At 41.0% G+C, this 15,682-nt stretch overlaps 1 protein-coding gene across 3 annotated transcripts in view; it reads right to left on the bottom strand.

The window, feature by feature from the left end:
- The window catches only part of RAD17 (RAD17 checkpoint clamp loader component), a 37,910-nt gene that overhangs the window by 6,781 nt on the left and 15,447 nt on the right, over positions 1 to 15,682 (bottom strand). For all 3 annotated transcript variants that reach the window (XM_060235773.1, XM_060235772.1, XM_060235771.1), the window contains exons 4-12: positions 11,582 to 11,738; positions 11,270 to 11,400; positions 8,076 to 8,128; positions 7,611 to 7,736; positions 7,452 to 7,521; positions 7,006 to 7,117; positions 4,358 to 4,543; positions 2,811 to 2,896; positions 2,569 to 2,715 (exon numbers count right to left, since the gene is read on the bottom strand). In XM_060235773.1, the coding sequence (XP_060091756.1) occupies positions 2,569 to 2,715; positions 2,811 to 2,896; positions 4,358 to 4,543; positions 7,006 to 7,117; positions 7,452 to 7,521; positions 7,611 to 7,736; positions 8,076 to 8,128; positions 11,270 to 11,400; positions 11,582 to 11,624 (954 nt within the window). In that variant the 5' untranslated portion in view covers positions 11,625 to 11,738. The remainder of the gene's footprint in view (positions 1 to 2,568; positions 2,716 to 2,810; positions 2,897 to 4,357; positions 4,544 to 7,005; positions 7,118 to 7,451; positions 7,522 to 7,610; positions 7,737 to 8,075; positions 8,129 to 11,269; positions 11,401 to 11,581; positions 11,739 to 15,682) is intronic.

Below are 15,682 nucleotides of genomic sequence, written 5' to 3'. Positions count from 1 at the left end.
TCTGTTGTGGGGGAGGGAGATAAAGGAGATTGTGAGCCGCTCTGAGACTCTTGAGTGGAGGGCGGAATATAAATCCAATGTCTTCTACTTTCGGGACCACCTCTCCCCATACGTACCCCAGATAGCACTACATTCAGGGTCCTAAAATTTTAAGATCCCTGTACTGAAAGAAGCTAGATTATCCACCACCAGATCCAGAGCGTTCTCAGTAATAGCTCCCGCTCTGTGGAATGCCTGTCCCGAAAACATCAGGGCCCTGTGGGACCTGCCACAGTTCCGCAGGCCGTGTTAGATCAAACTGTTCAAACTCGCTTTCAACAGTTAAGGGGAGGTGGCTATTATTCCACAGCACCGACAATCTCAATGAACCAATGTAATTGAAACCAGAACATCAGGATAACAGAACATCAATGTGTATCTTGGACTACTACTACTCCTATGTGTTGAACTCATAAATATACTTTACAAGTGGGGACCAGTGATACAAAGGGTAATTCCTTTTCTCATCTGAATATTTTGACAGAACATGACATGAGGAAGGGAAAGCAGCAATAGGATATGAATAAAATAGCCTGACAAGATGTATCCGAAATGAGCTGTGACTCACAAAAGAGCTTATTAAATTTGACTTTTTAAGGTAACATTGGAATTCTGTTTTACTAAGATTTCCCAGGACATATCACACACATGTTCTAGACTCTGTAGTTTCAGAGCACCTATATTTCAAGGCTTCACCTTTTGGCAGGATTATATCCAGTCTCTAAAATGTGTAGTTTAAGAGATCAAACCTGACTGTTATTCACATAAAGTGTACATTTTTAACACATAAAATGTACATTTTAAACCTCTGAATAGATTTGATTGTAATATTACAAATGCTATGTTAATTTTGACAAAGGAAAGTTATGATTACTTTAATTGATCTATATTAATAATATGTACATACACATTGGTATGTGTTCACACACACTAAGTCAGGGGTGTTGAACTCATTTGTTATGAGGGGCGGATCTGAGATAAACGAGAACTTGTTGGGTCATGCCATGTTGGGCTGGGCCATATGTGTACCTATTTAAGATTAGATAGCAGAGATGTAAACTTTATAAAGGACACAAACACAAGATTTTAAAAAAGAAACTTAAAACATGCTTAAAACATTAGCACTCATTGGAAGTTCTGGCTCTTTCCTTCCCTCCCCAGGGGACCAGGTGGGAGAGGAGCCTCAGTCAATGAAGAAAATAGAGGTTTTGCTCTGTAGTTCCTGTGCAATTGATCAAGCCAGGCAAAACAAGCTGCTACGCAGAAGGAAGCAAGAGAGAAGGAGAAGGAAGCAGATGACAGCCAGTTGCTTGGGGGCCTGATTTGGCCCCTGAGCCAGATGTTTGACACCCCTGCTTTGCAACTAGATTTCTACTGTGTAAGAATAGCAAAATCCACTTGCAAAAAGTTACCATGTGAAAGCACCCAATGTGACAACCGTGATTTACCATATCAAGTGGCCTTTTTATTCAAGTCCACCTGTAGTGTGTTAACATCTGGAAACGAACTTGTAAGAAATAAAACGCCTCTTATTATATTGAAAATGAATGTGGAAACCAGACAAGACCTAAAACAAATCAGGATGTACTTTCTAAATGGACACAATGGATTGGCAGGGTAACATAGCAAACAGGTTATGTAAAAACACCATGCAAGAATAAGAAAGCAAGTTGAATTGAGAAACAGATACAAGGCATTCTACAAATTAGCAGTGAGTAGAAAATACAAGTAGAAAATACAAAAGTAGAAAATACAAAAGATTCTCATTTTCATAAGAACATAAGAGAAGCCATGTTGGATCAGGCCAACGGCCCATCAAGTCCAACACTCTGTGTCACACAGTGGCAAAAAATGTTATATACACACATACACTGTGGCTAATAGCCACTGATGGACCTCTGCTCCATATTTTTATCTAAACCCCTCTTGAAGGTGGCTATACTTGTGGCCGCCACCACCTCCTGTGGCAGTGAATTCCACATGTTAATCACCCTTTGGGTGAAGAAGTACTTCCTTTTATCCGTTTTAACCTGTCTGCTCAGCAATTTCATCGAATGCCCACGAGTTCTTGTATTGTGAGAAAGGGAGAAAAGTACTTCTTTCTCTACTTTCTCCATTCCATGCATTATCTTGTAAACCTCTATCATGTCACCCCGCAGTCGACGTTTCTCCAAGCTAAAGAGTCCCAAGCGTTTCAACCTTTCTTCATAGGGAAAGTGCTCCAGCCCTTTAATCATTCTAGTTGCCCTTCTCTGCACCTTCTCTAAAGCTATAATATCCTTTTTGAGGTGCGGCGACCAGAACTGCACACAGTACTCCAAATGAGACCGCACCATCGATTTATACAGGGGCATTATGATACTGGCTGATTTGTTTTCAATTCCCTTCCTAATAATTCCCAGCATGGCATTGGCCTTTTTTATTGCAAACGCAATTTTACTTGGCTCAAAATATTTATACTCCATGAGATTTACACTTGAGTGTTCATAAATTAGAGTATAACAAACAGAATTAATTTTAAAAACTTACATCCCAGTTACTGCAAAGCAAGTCAGCAGCACTCAAATATTCACTAGCTCTCACAAGATCCTCTATATCAGAGAAAAATTCTACATAGTTTTGATGAAGGTATAAATTAAATAAATCCCCAGGCATGTGTGATTTTTCTATGACATCCTAATAAAAAAGAATACACATAATTAGTACTGCATATCATGGGGCAGAGGGACCAGCTTGCACACATACAGGTACTAATAGTAACAGGCCTTTACCTCAGGTTGAACAAGCAAGGAGCTTCGTTCATGTTCTGATAAATGAGGAGGTAGGCAAGGAAAGCTCAACTCCATTATTTGATCCCCTATCAAAGAACAACAGTAAACAGCATGTAACAACATTATTAAATGTCTAAAAGTTGACTACTTTGCTTATTAAGGGTGAGACAGTGGATAAAGATAAGACATTTGCTGCATCTGAAACCTTGTTTATGTTGATTAACATGGCTTGTATCTACTACCTGTGCTTCTAGCTGAAATATACAGTTTGTTCACACAACAGTGGGTTCTCCTATTTCAAAAGGGCTGTTCCCAGATTTTGTTGATGTTTTCCCACAATTCCATTTGCTGAGGTTTTTTACTGTCTACAAGCTTCACAAATTAGAATTTTAAATTTCTGCTTTTTAATTTGGGAGAAGTGGATCACTGCTTATTCTCATCCTATCAGATAAATCATGTAAACCATGTAGAAAGCAGAAAAAAACCCATCTTACTCCTGAGCAATGAATTAATCTGCTAATAAATTTGCCCCCAACTCTGGTAAGTGGCCAGGATATAACTAGACAGAATACTTGGGTTACGTGAGGGGAGATGAAGAAATTAGCAGAAAGATATTCATCTGGGAGTCCTGACTCAGATGGTCCAGCCTAGCCCAATCTCATTAGAAGCCAGGTAGGGTCAGCCCTGGTTACTACTTGGATGGGAAATCACCAAGGATGTTTAGGGTTGCTATGTAGAGGCAGGCAATGGCAAACCACCTGTGTTAGTCTCTTGCCTTGAAAACCCTACAGAGGTCACCAGAAGTTGGCTGCAACTTGACAGCCCACTCCACCACTGTTCCTTTGAAAATAACAGAAAGATAAATAGAAGTGCTAAATGAGAGATGTGTTACTGGACTAGATTCAGGTCCAGTTGCACCATAGGGACCAACAAGATTTTTAGGATATAAACTTTTGAGATTCAAAGCTCCCTGGAAGCTGGAATGGAAAACTCTGAGGCCTGATATCCCAAAAGGGTGTTGCAAAGAAGGAACTCAGGATAGTTACCTCTGCATCCCAAATTCCTTCTTTGCAACACCCCTCTCAAGTTCTGACAGGTATAAGACTCTCTTTCCAGCTCATATTTGACAAAGGGAGCTTTGACTCCTGAAAGCTTACGTCCTCAAAACTTTGTTGGTCTCTGAGGTGCTACTGGACTTCAGCCTAGTCGTTCTACTGCAGATCAACACGGCTAACCTCTGAAACTTGTCTAAATGACAGGTGAGAGAAACATGCAGCACAATTTCTAAAAAAGCTGAGGCTACAAGGAAATGATACAGTACAACAAATAAATAAAAATATTTTATATGCATATGATATTCAAGAAAACATCAATGTAACCAAATTAGAACTGAAATTGATACACTGATACCATCTTCTTATATTACTGTAGCCAATGTACCAAGTTAATTCAGCTCCAAGCACAGGCAGAAATAATTAAGAACAAATTATATAAGGATTTTTTTCTTCCACCCCAAAATAAAGAACAATAAGTTACATTTTTCTTACTTTTGCAGTAAAGTATTTTTCCCAAAGCATGGAAAAGGAAGATGGATACATCTTTGCCACCGACAGCTTGTATCACCTGGCCTTCTAAAGAATTACCAAATTTCTTTTTCACTTTAGATAATAAATCACATTTATATGTAGAATTCTGTTTTCTCTGTGACCACAAGTTGTTCTCCAATTGACACTCTAGCAATTAAAAATCAGAGACACGATGGAATTAGATGGTGCTTACTTAAATAGAAAAAACGTAACATGCTTGTTAAGCCAAAGATTAGCTACAAAGAACTTCAACCCTTTAACATCAGGTTTATCATGTTCAATAATGTGGGAACATGTATGTAAATCTTTAGAATACAATATAATAAAATAAATGAATCATAAAGCAGAAACACTGTGAATAATCCTAATGCTTTATTAAGTAGTAAGGTGTCACAGCATTGATATGAAAACCTTCATGCAAAACATGGAATTCAGTTATGTAGAAGATGAAAGCTTTATTGAAAAGAAACAATGTCTAATGTGAATCTAGTCTATATAAAATAAGGAGCCCAATATTAATTTCAATGTATAAAACATCAATATATAAATAATGCAACTTATACAGAAATACATATATTTATTACAAAATGGTTTAAAAATAGTTATGGGCCCAAATATAGCTTCAATAAGAATACAGTATTTCAACCCTAAAACAGATGTGTTTTGGCCTACTGGCCTTCTTCAGTTGACAAGCACAAACGTTACACATAGGTTCAATTATTGCAATAATAATATTAGACAATATAGAACCAAGTGAGAATTATGTTCTGATTGACATCAGTGACTCAAGGCATGGAGGTACGTTTTAGGCCTCTTGAGGTATTGCTTTGTGTCCAAATCAGATACATATAATCCAGCTGGTCTTACAATTATGTACCTCCCTACTGTGGTCTGAAAGAATCCAATTGAAAAGCAATATGGAGCCAGTGTAAACTAACAGTATGTGCATGCTTGAAAGTCTGTGCCCATCCTTACTCACAACTCATTGATATTAAATAGAAACATGAATCCACTCTATTATTGGCTCTTAATTGCTCTATTATAATTAATTATACATTCAAATATTTTACAGGATGCACTTTTGTCTGCAAGCTTGCAACTTGTTGTTCCCTCATTTTCCAGCTTCATAAAGCTATTATTTTACACTTAACTTGCTCCTGTTGTCTGACACTGGCAAACTAATATTATAAAGAAGGCCTACTCATGTCTTCAATCCTTTCTACTCAGCTTAAAGATATATACTCCTAATAGGAAAATACAGCATATTAGCTAAAAACAGCACTTAATTATAGCAAAATGGAAATAGAGAACATCTATCTCTGATTTGTTTCTCTGTACCAGGAAAATAACAAGATTTTCCTACGAACTTTCATCACTTTTTCTAGCAGAGGGACAGGCCGTACCAGTTCATAGCACCTTCAGTTAGATAAAACTATGAAGCAGCATACTGCAGGGCTGAATCTACATATTTTTTGAGTGGGGGCAAAACCAAAAAAAGGCATCCCCACTCAAAAAACGGGAGGCAGGCAATCTGCCTCCCTCTCCTCATGTAAACACTCTGGCAGGTGTTGAGATGGGGAGGGAAGCCATCACCTTGAGGGGAGATGGCAAAGACAAGTGGTCTCCCTTCCCCTCCACATTTAAACACCCTGCCGGGGTGTTTAAATGGGGAGGGTAGCCCCTGGGGCTGCCTTTCCCACCTTCTCGCTTTACAAGGAGCCAGCAAAGGCAGTCAATCTGCCTCCCCACCATTTAAAGACCCCGCTGGAGGGGGGACCACAGGGCTGCTTTTGCCACCTCTCCGTAAGGTGGAGAGGCAGCAAAAATGGCTGATCTTCCTCCCTGGGGAAGGGTCCAATTCTGGGCCCCCCCTGGCAGCGCATGGGGCTACTGCTCCCTCTGCCCCCCCCCTTCCAGATCCAGCCCTGGCAAGCAGCAACAAATTAGGGAGAATTATACTACCCACATGTTGGAAGTCTAAAATTTTACTGTGAAGACAATTAGGGATTATATAGTAACACGGTTAAGAGCATGGTAAAGAAACTACTGTATTTCTTTATAGATTAAAAAAAAGTTTTGTCACTGAATAAGCTAATTATTAGTCAAAGGAATTCAGTCATCGCCACTTTTTTATCCTTAGTTATTACAATAAAGTATATTGAAAAACACACCAATGCCAAGCTCTTGCTAGTTTTATATCAAGCTAGTGAGAGAAATTTTTTTGTAGAAAGAGTTTTGCATCCCGCATGTGGGGATGTTCTTGCATTACATATGAACACTGCTCATCTATACTGTCCTTTCAGTCAATGCTGATGTCCCGAATGACAGAAAAGGCAAGCAACAGAAGTGTTTCAGATGACATCAAGAATCATCTGTTTTGCAGGAGCAGAGAATGCTCTAGGAGCACAGCAATGAGTGTGCAGTTCCTCTTGTATTTTTTTTTCTAACTTGGATTACAACTCCATTACATTAAACTCCATGTATAACAAGGTATTATTTCATTTCAGTTGCTTACTATTATACTATCTGAATGACTACTCAACCAGCATTGAAACAAAACTGTTCTCTCAGGGGGCAAACATACTTCAGCCGAAAAATTCTGCATTTACCTTTCAAAGAAGAAAACTGAAGACTGTTTATTGCACTTCTAATATCACCTGAACATCCATTGCAAATCAATTCCATTGAGGATTTGTCTGGAACATCAAATTTTTCTCCATTCTACAAGAAAACATTTAGTTTGCATAATAATCAAAACTGTACTATTGGCCAAAAATCAATGCAGCTAGTTTGGGGAGGGTCAACTTTTATCACTAATTATACTATAAATCATCATGTGATTTTATAGCTTCAAGTCTTTAAGAATATAATCTTTCCAAAAAAGCACACCTCTCCACAGCTTTCTACATCAGAGTCTGTATGTTAGCAAACTAAACTGCCATTTTGTTTTGGCCATTTTTGGAAGGATCAGAATCATAATTTTTAAAATTCAAAAACAGACTTTGCCCAAATTTCTATACTATCAGCACAACAAAACTTTTAAATTTTATCTTACCGTATTTGCTTCAATTGAAGTTATTCGGTTTAGAACTTTCAGCATTATTGTTGGAGCCACTGGGTTAAAACTAAAAAAAAAAAGGTAAGAAAAGATTATCAAGATTAATTTCATAGTGAAATCTTTTATTATGATCAATGCTGTTAATGACCTCTTTACCTAATATTATCTATATGTAGCTCTTCATGAATTTCTTTTGAGAAGAGAGATCTTTGACTGCTGGTTGCATTTGCACTATCTGATATTATAAACACAAGAGGGCATCTGCTCGTCCGCACAAATGTCCTAGGATGGAAAGCAAAAAGTTACAGAGAGCTGCAAACTCAAATTTAAGAGCCTGAACAGCAGGAGATCAGAAGCTGGAGAGTCTTGTATCAAAACCTGCTGCTACTAAGCCATATAATGTGTCACTCTATCTCACCAGTTACCAGCTCAAAAGCAGAAGACTAGATGAGTAGTCTTGGATGGCAAGCTATTCTGGAGACAGACAACTAAAGACTCACAGTGCAGTCCTAAACAGAATTACACTCTGCTGAAGTTTAGAAGGGTTTGGAAAGGTGTAAGATTACTCTGTCAATCTGCCTTTCCCTCCCATGCTATCAATTTGAGCACTTTTATACTCACCTCAGAATTCCATGTAAACTGCTAGGATCACGATAAAAATGGTTTGGCATATCCTATTGAAAAACAACACAATATGGTTATTTTAGCAAAATAGCACAGAAACCAATCTTCAGCCTGCAGAGTCTATCAAAATTACAATGGTACAAAATTACAATACTCATTTTAGAAGAAGAAGACGACAACGACATTGGATTTATATTCCGCTCTTCATTCAGAGTCTCAGAGAGGTTCACAATCTCCTTCATCTCCCTCCCCCACAACAGACACCCTGTGAGGTGGGTGAGGACCAGGCCCGTAGCCAGGATTTCAAATATTGGGGGGGAGCATTTAAATTTCTTAGGGGGCACTTTAATTAATTTAATTCTTTCTGGGCACTGATGCTCATTCTGTCTGACCTCTTCCACACCGTCCTTGGCAGCAACAAGCCACAGGTGGGGCTTCTTTACTTTCCAAAGGGCCATCTCCCCCCCGCCCACCCCCGGTCTCTGAACAGAAGAAGATGATATTGGATTTATATCCCGCCCTCCACTCCGAAGAGTCTCAGAGCAGCTCACAATCTTCTTTACCTTCCTCCCCCACAACAGACACCCTGTGAGGTGGGTGGGGCTGGAGAGAGCTCTCACAGCAGCTGTCCTTTCAAGGACAACCTCTGCCAGAGCTATGGCTGACCCAAGGCCATGCTAGCAGGTGCAAGGGAGGACAAACCTCTCAAAATCTGCCCACCTGCCTCCCAGGCAGCAGCAGAGGCAGTAGGAAGGGAAGACTGTGGGTCAGGGGCCCTGAGTCAGAGAGCCTCACCAGTAAGTCAGGGGGCAGGGCCGCCATAGGCCCCCCTGTAGCTATAGGCCTGGTGGGGACTCTCACAGCAGCTGCCCTTTCAAGGACAACCTCTGCCAGAGCTATGGCTGACCCAAGTCCATACCAGCAGGTGCAAGTGGAGGAGTGGGGAATCAAACCCGGTTCTCCCAGATAAGAGTCCGCGCACTTAACCACTTTACCAAACTGGCTCTTGAGAAGTGAGCAACAGTTTAAGTACATGCAGGTAAACCACAAGGACTTTTTGGGGATGCATCTTAATATTTCCTCTTTCCCTTTCTTGAAAGCCCTCTTATCCTCTACACTTTTCTTGCTTCATTCCCTTCTTCCCTCCCCTCTAGCAGCTTGGCCCCAGGAAAACTTTGGTCAAGTTGCACAGTGCCAGTCACTGTGCTATGCCCAATTGTGTGGTGCCAGATGGACCCAGCTGTAGCATGCCAGGTAGGCTGGGGTTCAGTTGTGATTTCCTCTCTCCTTCCTTCTAGCAGCAGCCGTATCTCTGCTTCCTTCTCTCCTTCCCACTCACCCACCAGTTTTTAATCTACCCCCAATCTCCAGCTATTTATTATTTCTTTACTTCTTTTACTCCCCCACCTCCCCATTATCCACAATAGCATCCAAAGCAGCTTAACACCACTCTCCTGTCCTACATTTTATTCTAACAAACAAGGCTGACAGTGTATAACTGGCCAAAGACACAGAATAGATTCAAGTCTTGGTCTCCCAGATCTTCGTCTGAAACTCTTAACTTTTTCACCACACTTTTTTTGTGGGGTGGTTGCTGGGCCTGGAAAATCATGCATGCAACATGAATTATATTACATGACCTCATGGTTGCTGGCAAGCTTGGTCCCAATAAGCCCACCTTCAAAGGCCAAAATAACCATAGACAAAACCCCAGGCTTAAAGACTGGCAATGGCCACCAAGAGCATTCATTTCTTAAAGCTACAGGGACTGCTTCTATCATTTTGGAGATTTAAAAAAATGTTTAAAAAATTCATGTTTCTGCCAACCTAGGGCTTTTTTCTGATTTGTAGAAATAGCTCTCTTGTCTATTTATGGCCTCAATCTCCAGACTTAAGTATCTATAGATGCGGTCATGTTAAGAACTAGATATAAAGATGATGTTGATGATGATTTGGATCCTGGCCATGGTGATTAGACACAAGATGGATCAATGGAGTCCAATTCCTTTCAGTCAGATTCACAAATGACATTACCTTAGGCAAAGTAAAGCACTGTACAGTGAAATAAATATGGAGATTTAATACACACCATTAGATAAGGATCTGAAATTTTCAAGGTGAAATTAAATCGACATTTTAAAAGCTTAAGAATAAAAGTCAGTTTAAGGAGGGGAAAGTGAGTAAAGTTTAAAATATTCAGCCCTGAGAATCAAGGTGTGTGGGTGATCCAGTATATGATCAGATAATAATTAATAATTATTGTATCGGCAGTATGTGTAATATAGCCAGGAGATCCTATGATTGTCTGGCAGCCAGAAGTTCTAGCACTTTTAACATTATGCACCACTAGATGGTGAGCTAGACTTGTTTTTTAAGGCAAGAGACATTTCAGAGGTGCTTTACTATTGCCTGCCTCTCATCACAACCCTGGTATACATTGAAGGTCACCCATCCAAAAACCAACCAAGGCTGCCCCTGACTTTGATAGCCCAGGTAAACCTGATCTCATCAGATCTTGGAAACTAGGCAGGCCCAACCCTGGCAAGTATTTAGAGGGGAGGCCTCCAGAGAATACCAGATTCAGAAGGCAGAGGCAGGCTATCAAGCCACTTCTCTGAATGTCCTCTATGCTATGACTTCCAGGCACAGGTGCGTTTGTGCATGCGCACACACACAGAGAATGCAAAAAAAACCCACCAACCCCCACCACAAAACCCCACAACACCCCTCCCCCCTCCCACTAGCCAAGGTATCAAATCCTGCTACCCTGCTTAGCTTCCAACTAACTAGTCTGAACTAGTCTGGGTTTAAAGGATTACAATTAAATAATAATTGGGGTTTAGATAAAAATATTAGATTGGAGTTTAGATAAAAATATGGAGCAGAGGTCCATCAGTGGCTATTACCCACAGAGTGCGTGTGTGTGTGTGTGTGTGTGTGTGTGTATATATATATATATATATATATATATAAATTTTGCCACTGTGTGACACAGAGTGTTGGACTGGATGGGCCATTGGCCTGATCTAACATGGCTTCTCTTATAATCTTAATAACTAATATAATTACAGCAAAAAGCAAAAGTTTCATTCATCGGTTTCAGTAGTACTTAAACATCAGGAAATGAAGGATAGAATTTGAATAATTAAAGACAGAAACATCCTGGGCTAAAGTCAACCATTTCTACTTACTTCCACAAGAATAAGTCTTTTGTCAGTTTTCACAATGTCACCAACCATCTGAAGCTTAGTATATTTGTTTGCTTTCAGCAGAAAATCTTGAAAGAGAGATGTTTGGCTCTGATATGGCAATACCTGAAAATCTGATTAAAACAGGTTAGCTTGCTTCTGTGTTGTTACTTTTATCATTGTATTTTGTATCTGATTGTTAACTGGAGTTTATGATTGAGGCAGACTTCTCTGAACACTTGCAAGTAAGATAGTATATGAACATATTTAATACTCTTTAATTGCTTAACTATTGAGAAACTACAGAAATTTTACCATTGTTCAACGCATCTTGGAAGTCATCTTTTCTGAAGTCCATTAAAACAGGGTTTATCCATTCTTGCACTTGAATGCCAAGGTCTTTAGCTAATATTTCCAAAGTTGCAGACTTTCCACAGCCTGAGGGACCAGTTAATAATAAAATAGAGCCACACTGCAACAAAATACCAAACCAATTTGTCATTTTGTGAGTGGAAGATATCCTCTGCATAAAGAAGTGCATTTTAGGATCCAACCCAATACATCTCTCATAAGAACATAAGAGAAGCCATGTTGGATCAGGCCAATGGCCCATCCAGTCCAACACTCTGTGTCACACAGTGGCCAAAAAAATTATATATATATAAATATATACACACACACACACATATATATATATACACACACTGTGGCTAATAGCCACTGATGGACCACTGCTCCATATTTTTATCTAACCCCCTCTTGAAGCTGGCAATGCTTGTAGCTGCCACCACCTCCTGTGGCAGTGAATTCCACATGTTAATCACCCTTTGGGTGAAGAAGTACCTCCTTTTATCCATTCTAACCTGACTGCTCAGCAATTTCATTGAATGCCCACGAGTTCTTGTATTGTGAGAAAGGGAGAAAAGGACTTCTTTCTCTACCTTCTCCATCCCATGCATAATTTTGTAAACCTCTATCATGTCACCCCGCAATCCAAGTTTCTCCAAGCTAAAGAGCCCCAAACGTTTTATCCTTTCTTCATAGGGAAAGTGTTCCAAACATTAAAATCATTCTAGTTGCCCTTTTCTGCACTTTTTCCAATGCTATAATATCCTTTTTGAGGTGCGGTGACCAGAATTGCACACAGTATTCCAAATGAGACCGCACCATCGATTTATACACGGGCATTATGATACTGGCTGATTTATTTTCAATTCCCTTCCTAATAATTCCCAGTGTGGTGTTGGCTTTTTTTTTATTGCAATTGCACACTGTCTTGACATTTTCAATGAGTTATTTACCAGGACCCCAAGATCTCTCTCTTGGTCAGTCTCTGCCAGTTCACACCCCATCAACTTGTATTTGTAGCTGGGATTCTTGGCCCCAATGTGCATTACTTTGCACTTGGCCACATTGAACCACATCTGCCACGTTGACGCCCACTCACCCAGCCTCAACAGATCCCTTTGGAGTTCCTCACAATCCTCTCTGGTTCTCACCACCCTGAACAATTTAGTGTCATCCGCAAACTTGGCCACTTCACTGTTCACTCCCAACTCTAAATCATTTATGAACAAGTTAAAGAGCATGGGACCCAGTACTGAGCCCTGCGGCACTCCACTGCTTACCGTCCTCCACTGCGAAGACTGCCGATTCATATTCACTCTCTGCCTCCTATTAATTAGCCAGTTTTTGATCCATAAGAGGACCTGTCCTTTTATTCTATGATTCTCAAGCTTACTAAGGAGCCTTTGATGAGGAACTTTATCAAAAGCTTTCTGGAAGTCAAGGTAAACAATATCTATCGAGTCTCCTTTGTCCACATGTTTGTTCACCCCCTCAAAGAAATGTAACAAGTTAGAAAACCCATGCTGAGTCTTCCTCAATAACTCGTGTTCATCAATGTGCCTACTCATTCTGTCCATAATAATGGTTTCTACCAACTTTTCCGGTATTGAAGTCAGACTGACTGGTCTGTAGTTTCCCGGATCTCCTCTGGAACCCTTTTTAAAGATGGGGGAGACATTTGCTACCTTCCAGTCCTCAGGAATGGAGGCAGATTTCAATGAAAGATTACATATTTTTGTCAGAAGATCCACATGTTCAACTTTGAGTGCTTTCAGAACTCTTGGATGTATGCCATCTGGACCTGGTGACTTATTAGTTTTTAATTTGTCTATCAGTTGTAGGACCTCCTCTCTTGTCACCTCAATCTGACTCAGGTCTTTCAACACTCCTTCCAATATAAGTGGTTCTGGAGAGGGAAACACGTCTCATCTTCCACAGTGAAGACGGAGGCAAAAAAAAAATGCATTCAGCTTCTCAGCCATTTCCCTATCCTCCTTCAGTAATCCTTTGACCCCTTGGTCATCCAAGGGCCCCACTGCCTCCCTGGCTGGTTTCCTGCTTCTAATGTATTTGAAGAAATTTTTATTGTTGGTCTTTATGTTTTTTGCAATATGCTCCTCATAGTCCCTTTTTGCCTGCCTGATCACAGTCTTGCATTTGATTTGCCACTGCCTGTGTTCCCTTTTATTAATCTCACTTGGACTAGCTTTCCACCGCTTAAAGGAGTCCTTTTACAGCTTCCATTACTTTGTTTGTTAACCATGCAGGCCTTCTCTTATACCTGTTTGTGCCTTTCCTAACTTGTGGTATATATTTTATCTGAGCTTCTAGGATTGTAGTTTTAAAAAGCCTCCAAGCTTCCCCAAGGGTTTTGACCGTATTTACCTTTCCTTTCAGTTTCCTCTTCACATGCCTCATCTCAGAGAATTTACCCCTTTTAAAGTTAAACGTGGTTGTGCTGGTCTTTTGGGGCAACTCTCTATTTATACAAATGGTGAAATCAATAACGTTATGGTCACTGCTCCCAAGCGGGGCGATCACTTTTACATCTCTCACCAAGTCTTGGGCATTACTTAGGGTCAAATCCAGGATCGTCCCACCCCTGGTAGGTTCAGAGACCATCTGCTCCATAGCACAGTCATTGAAAGCATCTAGAAATTCAATCTCTTTCTCTCGACCAGAACACATATTGACCAAATAAATCTGCGGGTAGTTAAAATCACCTATGACGACACTATCTTTAAGCCTTCTATCATATTATAGTCATCCTCTATCTTTTGATTTGGTGGGCGATAACAAACTCCCATAGTTAAATTTCCTTTTGGACCCTCTATTTCAACCCAAAGCATTTCTAGAAGGGAATCTAATTCTCTGACCTCAGTCTTACTGGACCGTATGCCCTCTCTGACATACAGAGCCACCCCACCTCCAACCCTTCCCTCCCTATCCTTCCGATATAACTCATATCCAGGAATCACCGTGTCCCACTGATTCTCCTCATTCCACCAAGTTTCTGAAATTCCCACAATGTCTATGTTTTCTCCCAACACTAAACATTCCAACTCACCAATTTTACTTTGAACACTTCTAGCATTTGTGTACAAACATCTATAATTTCCCAGGCGAGCTAGGCCTGCCACCTTCCTCCTGCCGCCTCGAGACTCTGGCAGGCAGTCCATTCTGTTTGTCACCATCTCAGTGGACAACTCTGGTCCATTACCTGGTAGAAAAGTAACAGCTAACCCTTCATCTCTTTGAGATGAGTCCTCCCGAACCAGAGACATTTAATCTCCTGTCGGCTTTCCCCCAAGATTTAGTTTAAAAACTGCTCTGCCACCTTTTTGATTTTAAGCGCCAGCAGCCTGGTTCCATCCAGGGACAAGTGGAGACCATCTTTTTTGCACAGCTCCCGCTTGTTCCAGAAAGCATCCCAGTGCCTAACAAACTTAAAACCTTCCTTCTTACGCCATCGTCTCATCCACACATTGAGACTTCTAATTTGTGCCTGTCTCTCCTGCCCTACACGTGGAACAGGTAACACTTCTGAGAAGGCTACTTTGGAGGTCCTGGGCTTAAATCTCCCGCCTAGCAGCCTAAATTTTTCCTCCAGGACCTCACTGCATTTCCCCACATAGTTGGTGCCAACATGCACCCCGACCACTGGCTCCTCGCCAGCACTGTCTATCAGCCTATCTACTACACGCGTAATGTCCGCTACCTTTGCACCAGGCAGGCAAGTCACCATACGGTCAGTACACGGTTTTGCCACCCAGCTCTCTACTTGCCTAAGGATCGAATCACCAACTACCAAGACCCCCCCTCTCTCCCTGCCCAGGGATGGTTCCTTGGCGCAAAAGGATTCCCGCTCACCAACTGAAGAAGAGGTCCCTTCTGAGGGCGCATTCCCCTTATCCTCAGCCCGGTGCCCTGTTCCCTCTCGATCCTCATGCTCCCTGGCAGCAACGGGGCTGCCACGTTTAGAGCGGGCCTCATCTAACATGTCCCCGAGAGTCTTCTCCAAGTGTCTTACTGTCTCTGCTTCTCCAGGGCAGTCACCTCGGCCTCAAG

The sequence above is a fragment of the Heteronotia binoei genome, chromosome 4 (genome assembly GCF_032191835.1).
Source record: "Heteronotia binoei isolate CCM8104 ecotype False Entrance Well chromosome 4, APGP_CSIRO_Hbin_v1, whole genome shotgun sequence".
Classification (NCBI taxonomy): Eukaryota; Metazoa; Chordata; class Lepidosauria; order Squamata; family Gekkonidae; genus Heteronotia; species Heteronotia binoei.
This window is presented reverse-complemented; position numbering and strand designations above follow the sequence as displayed.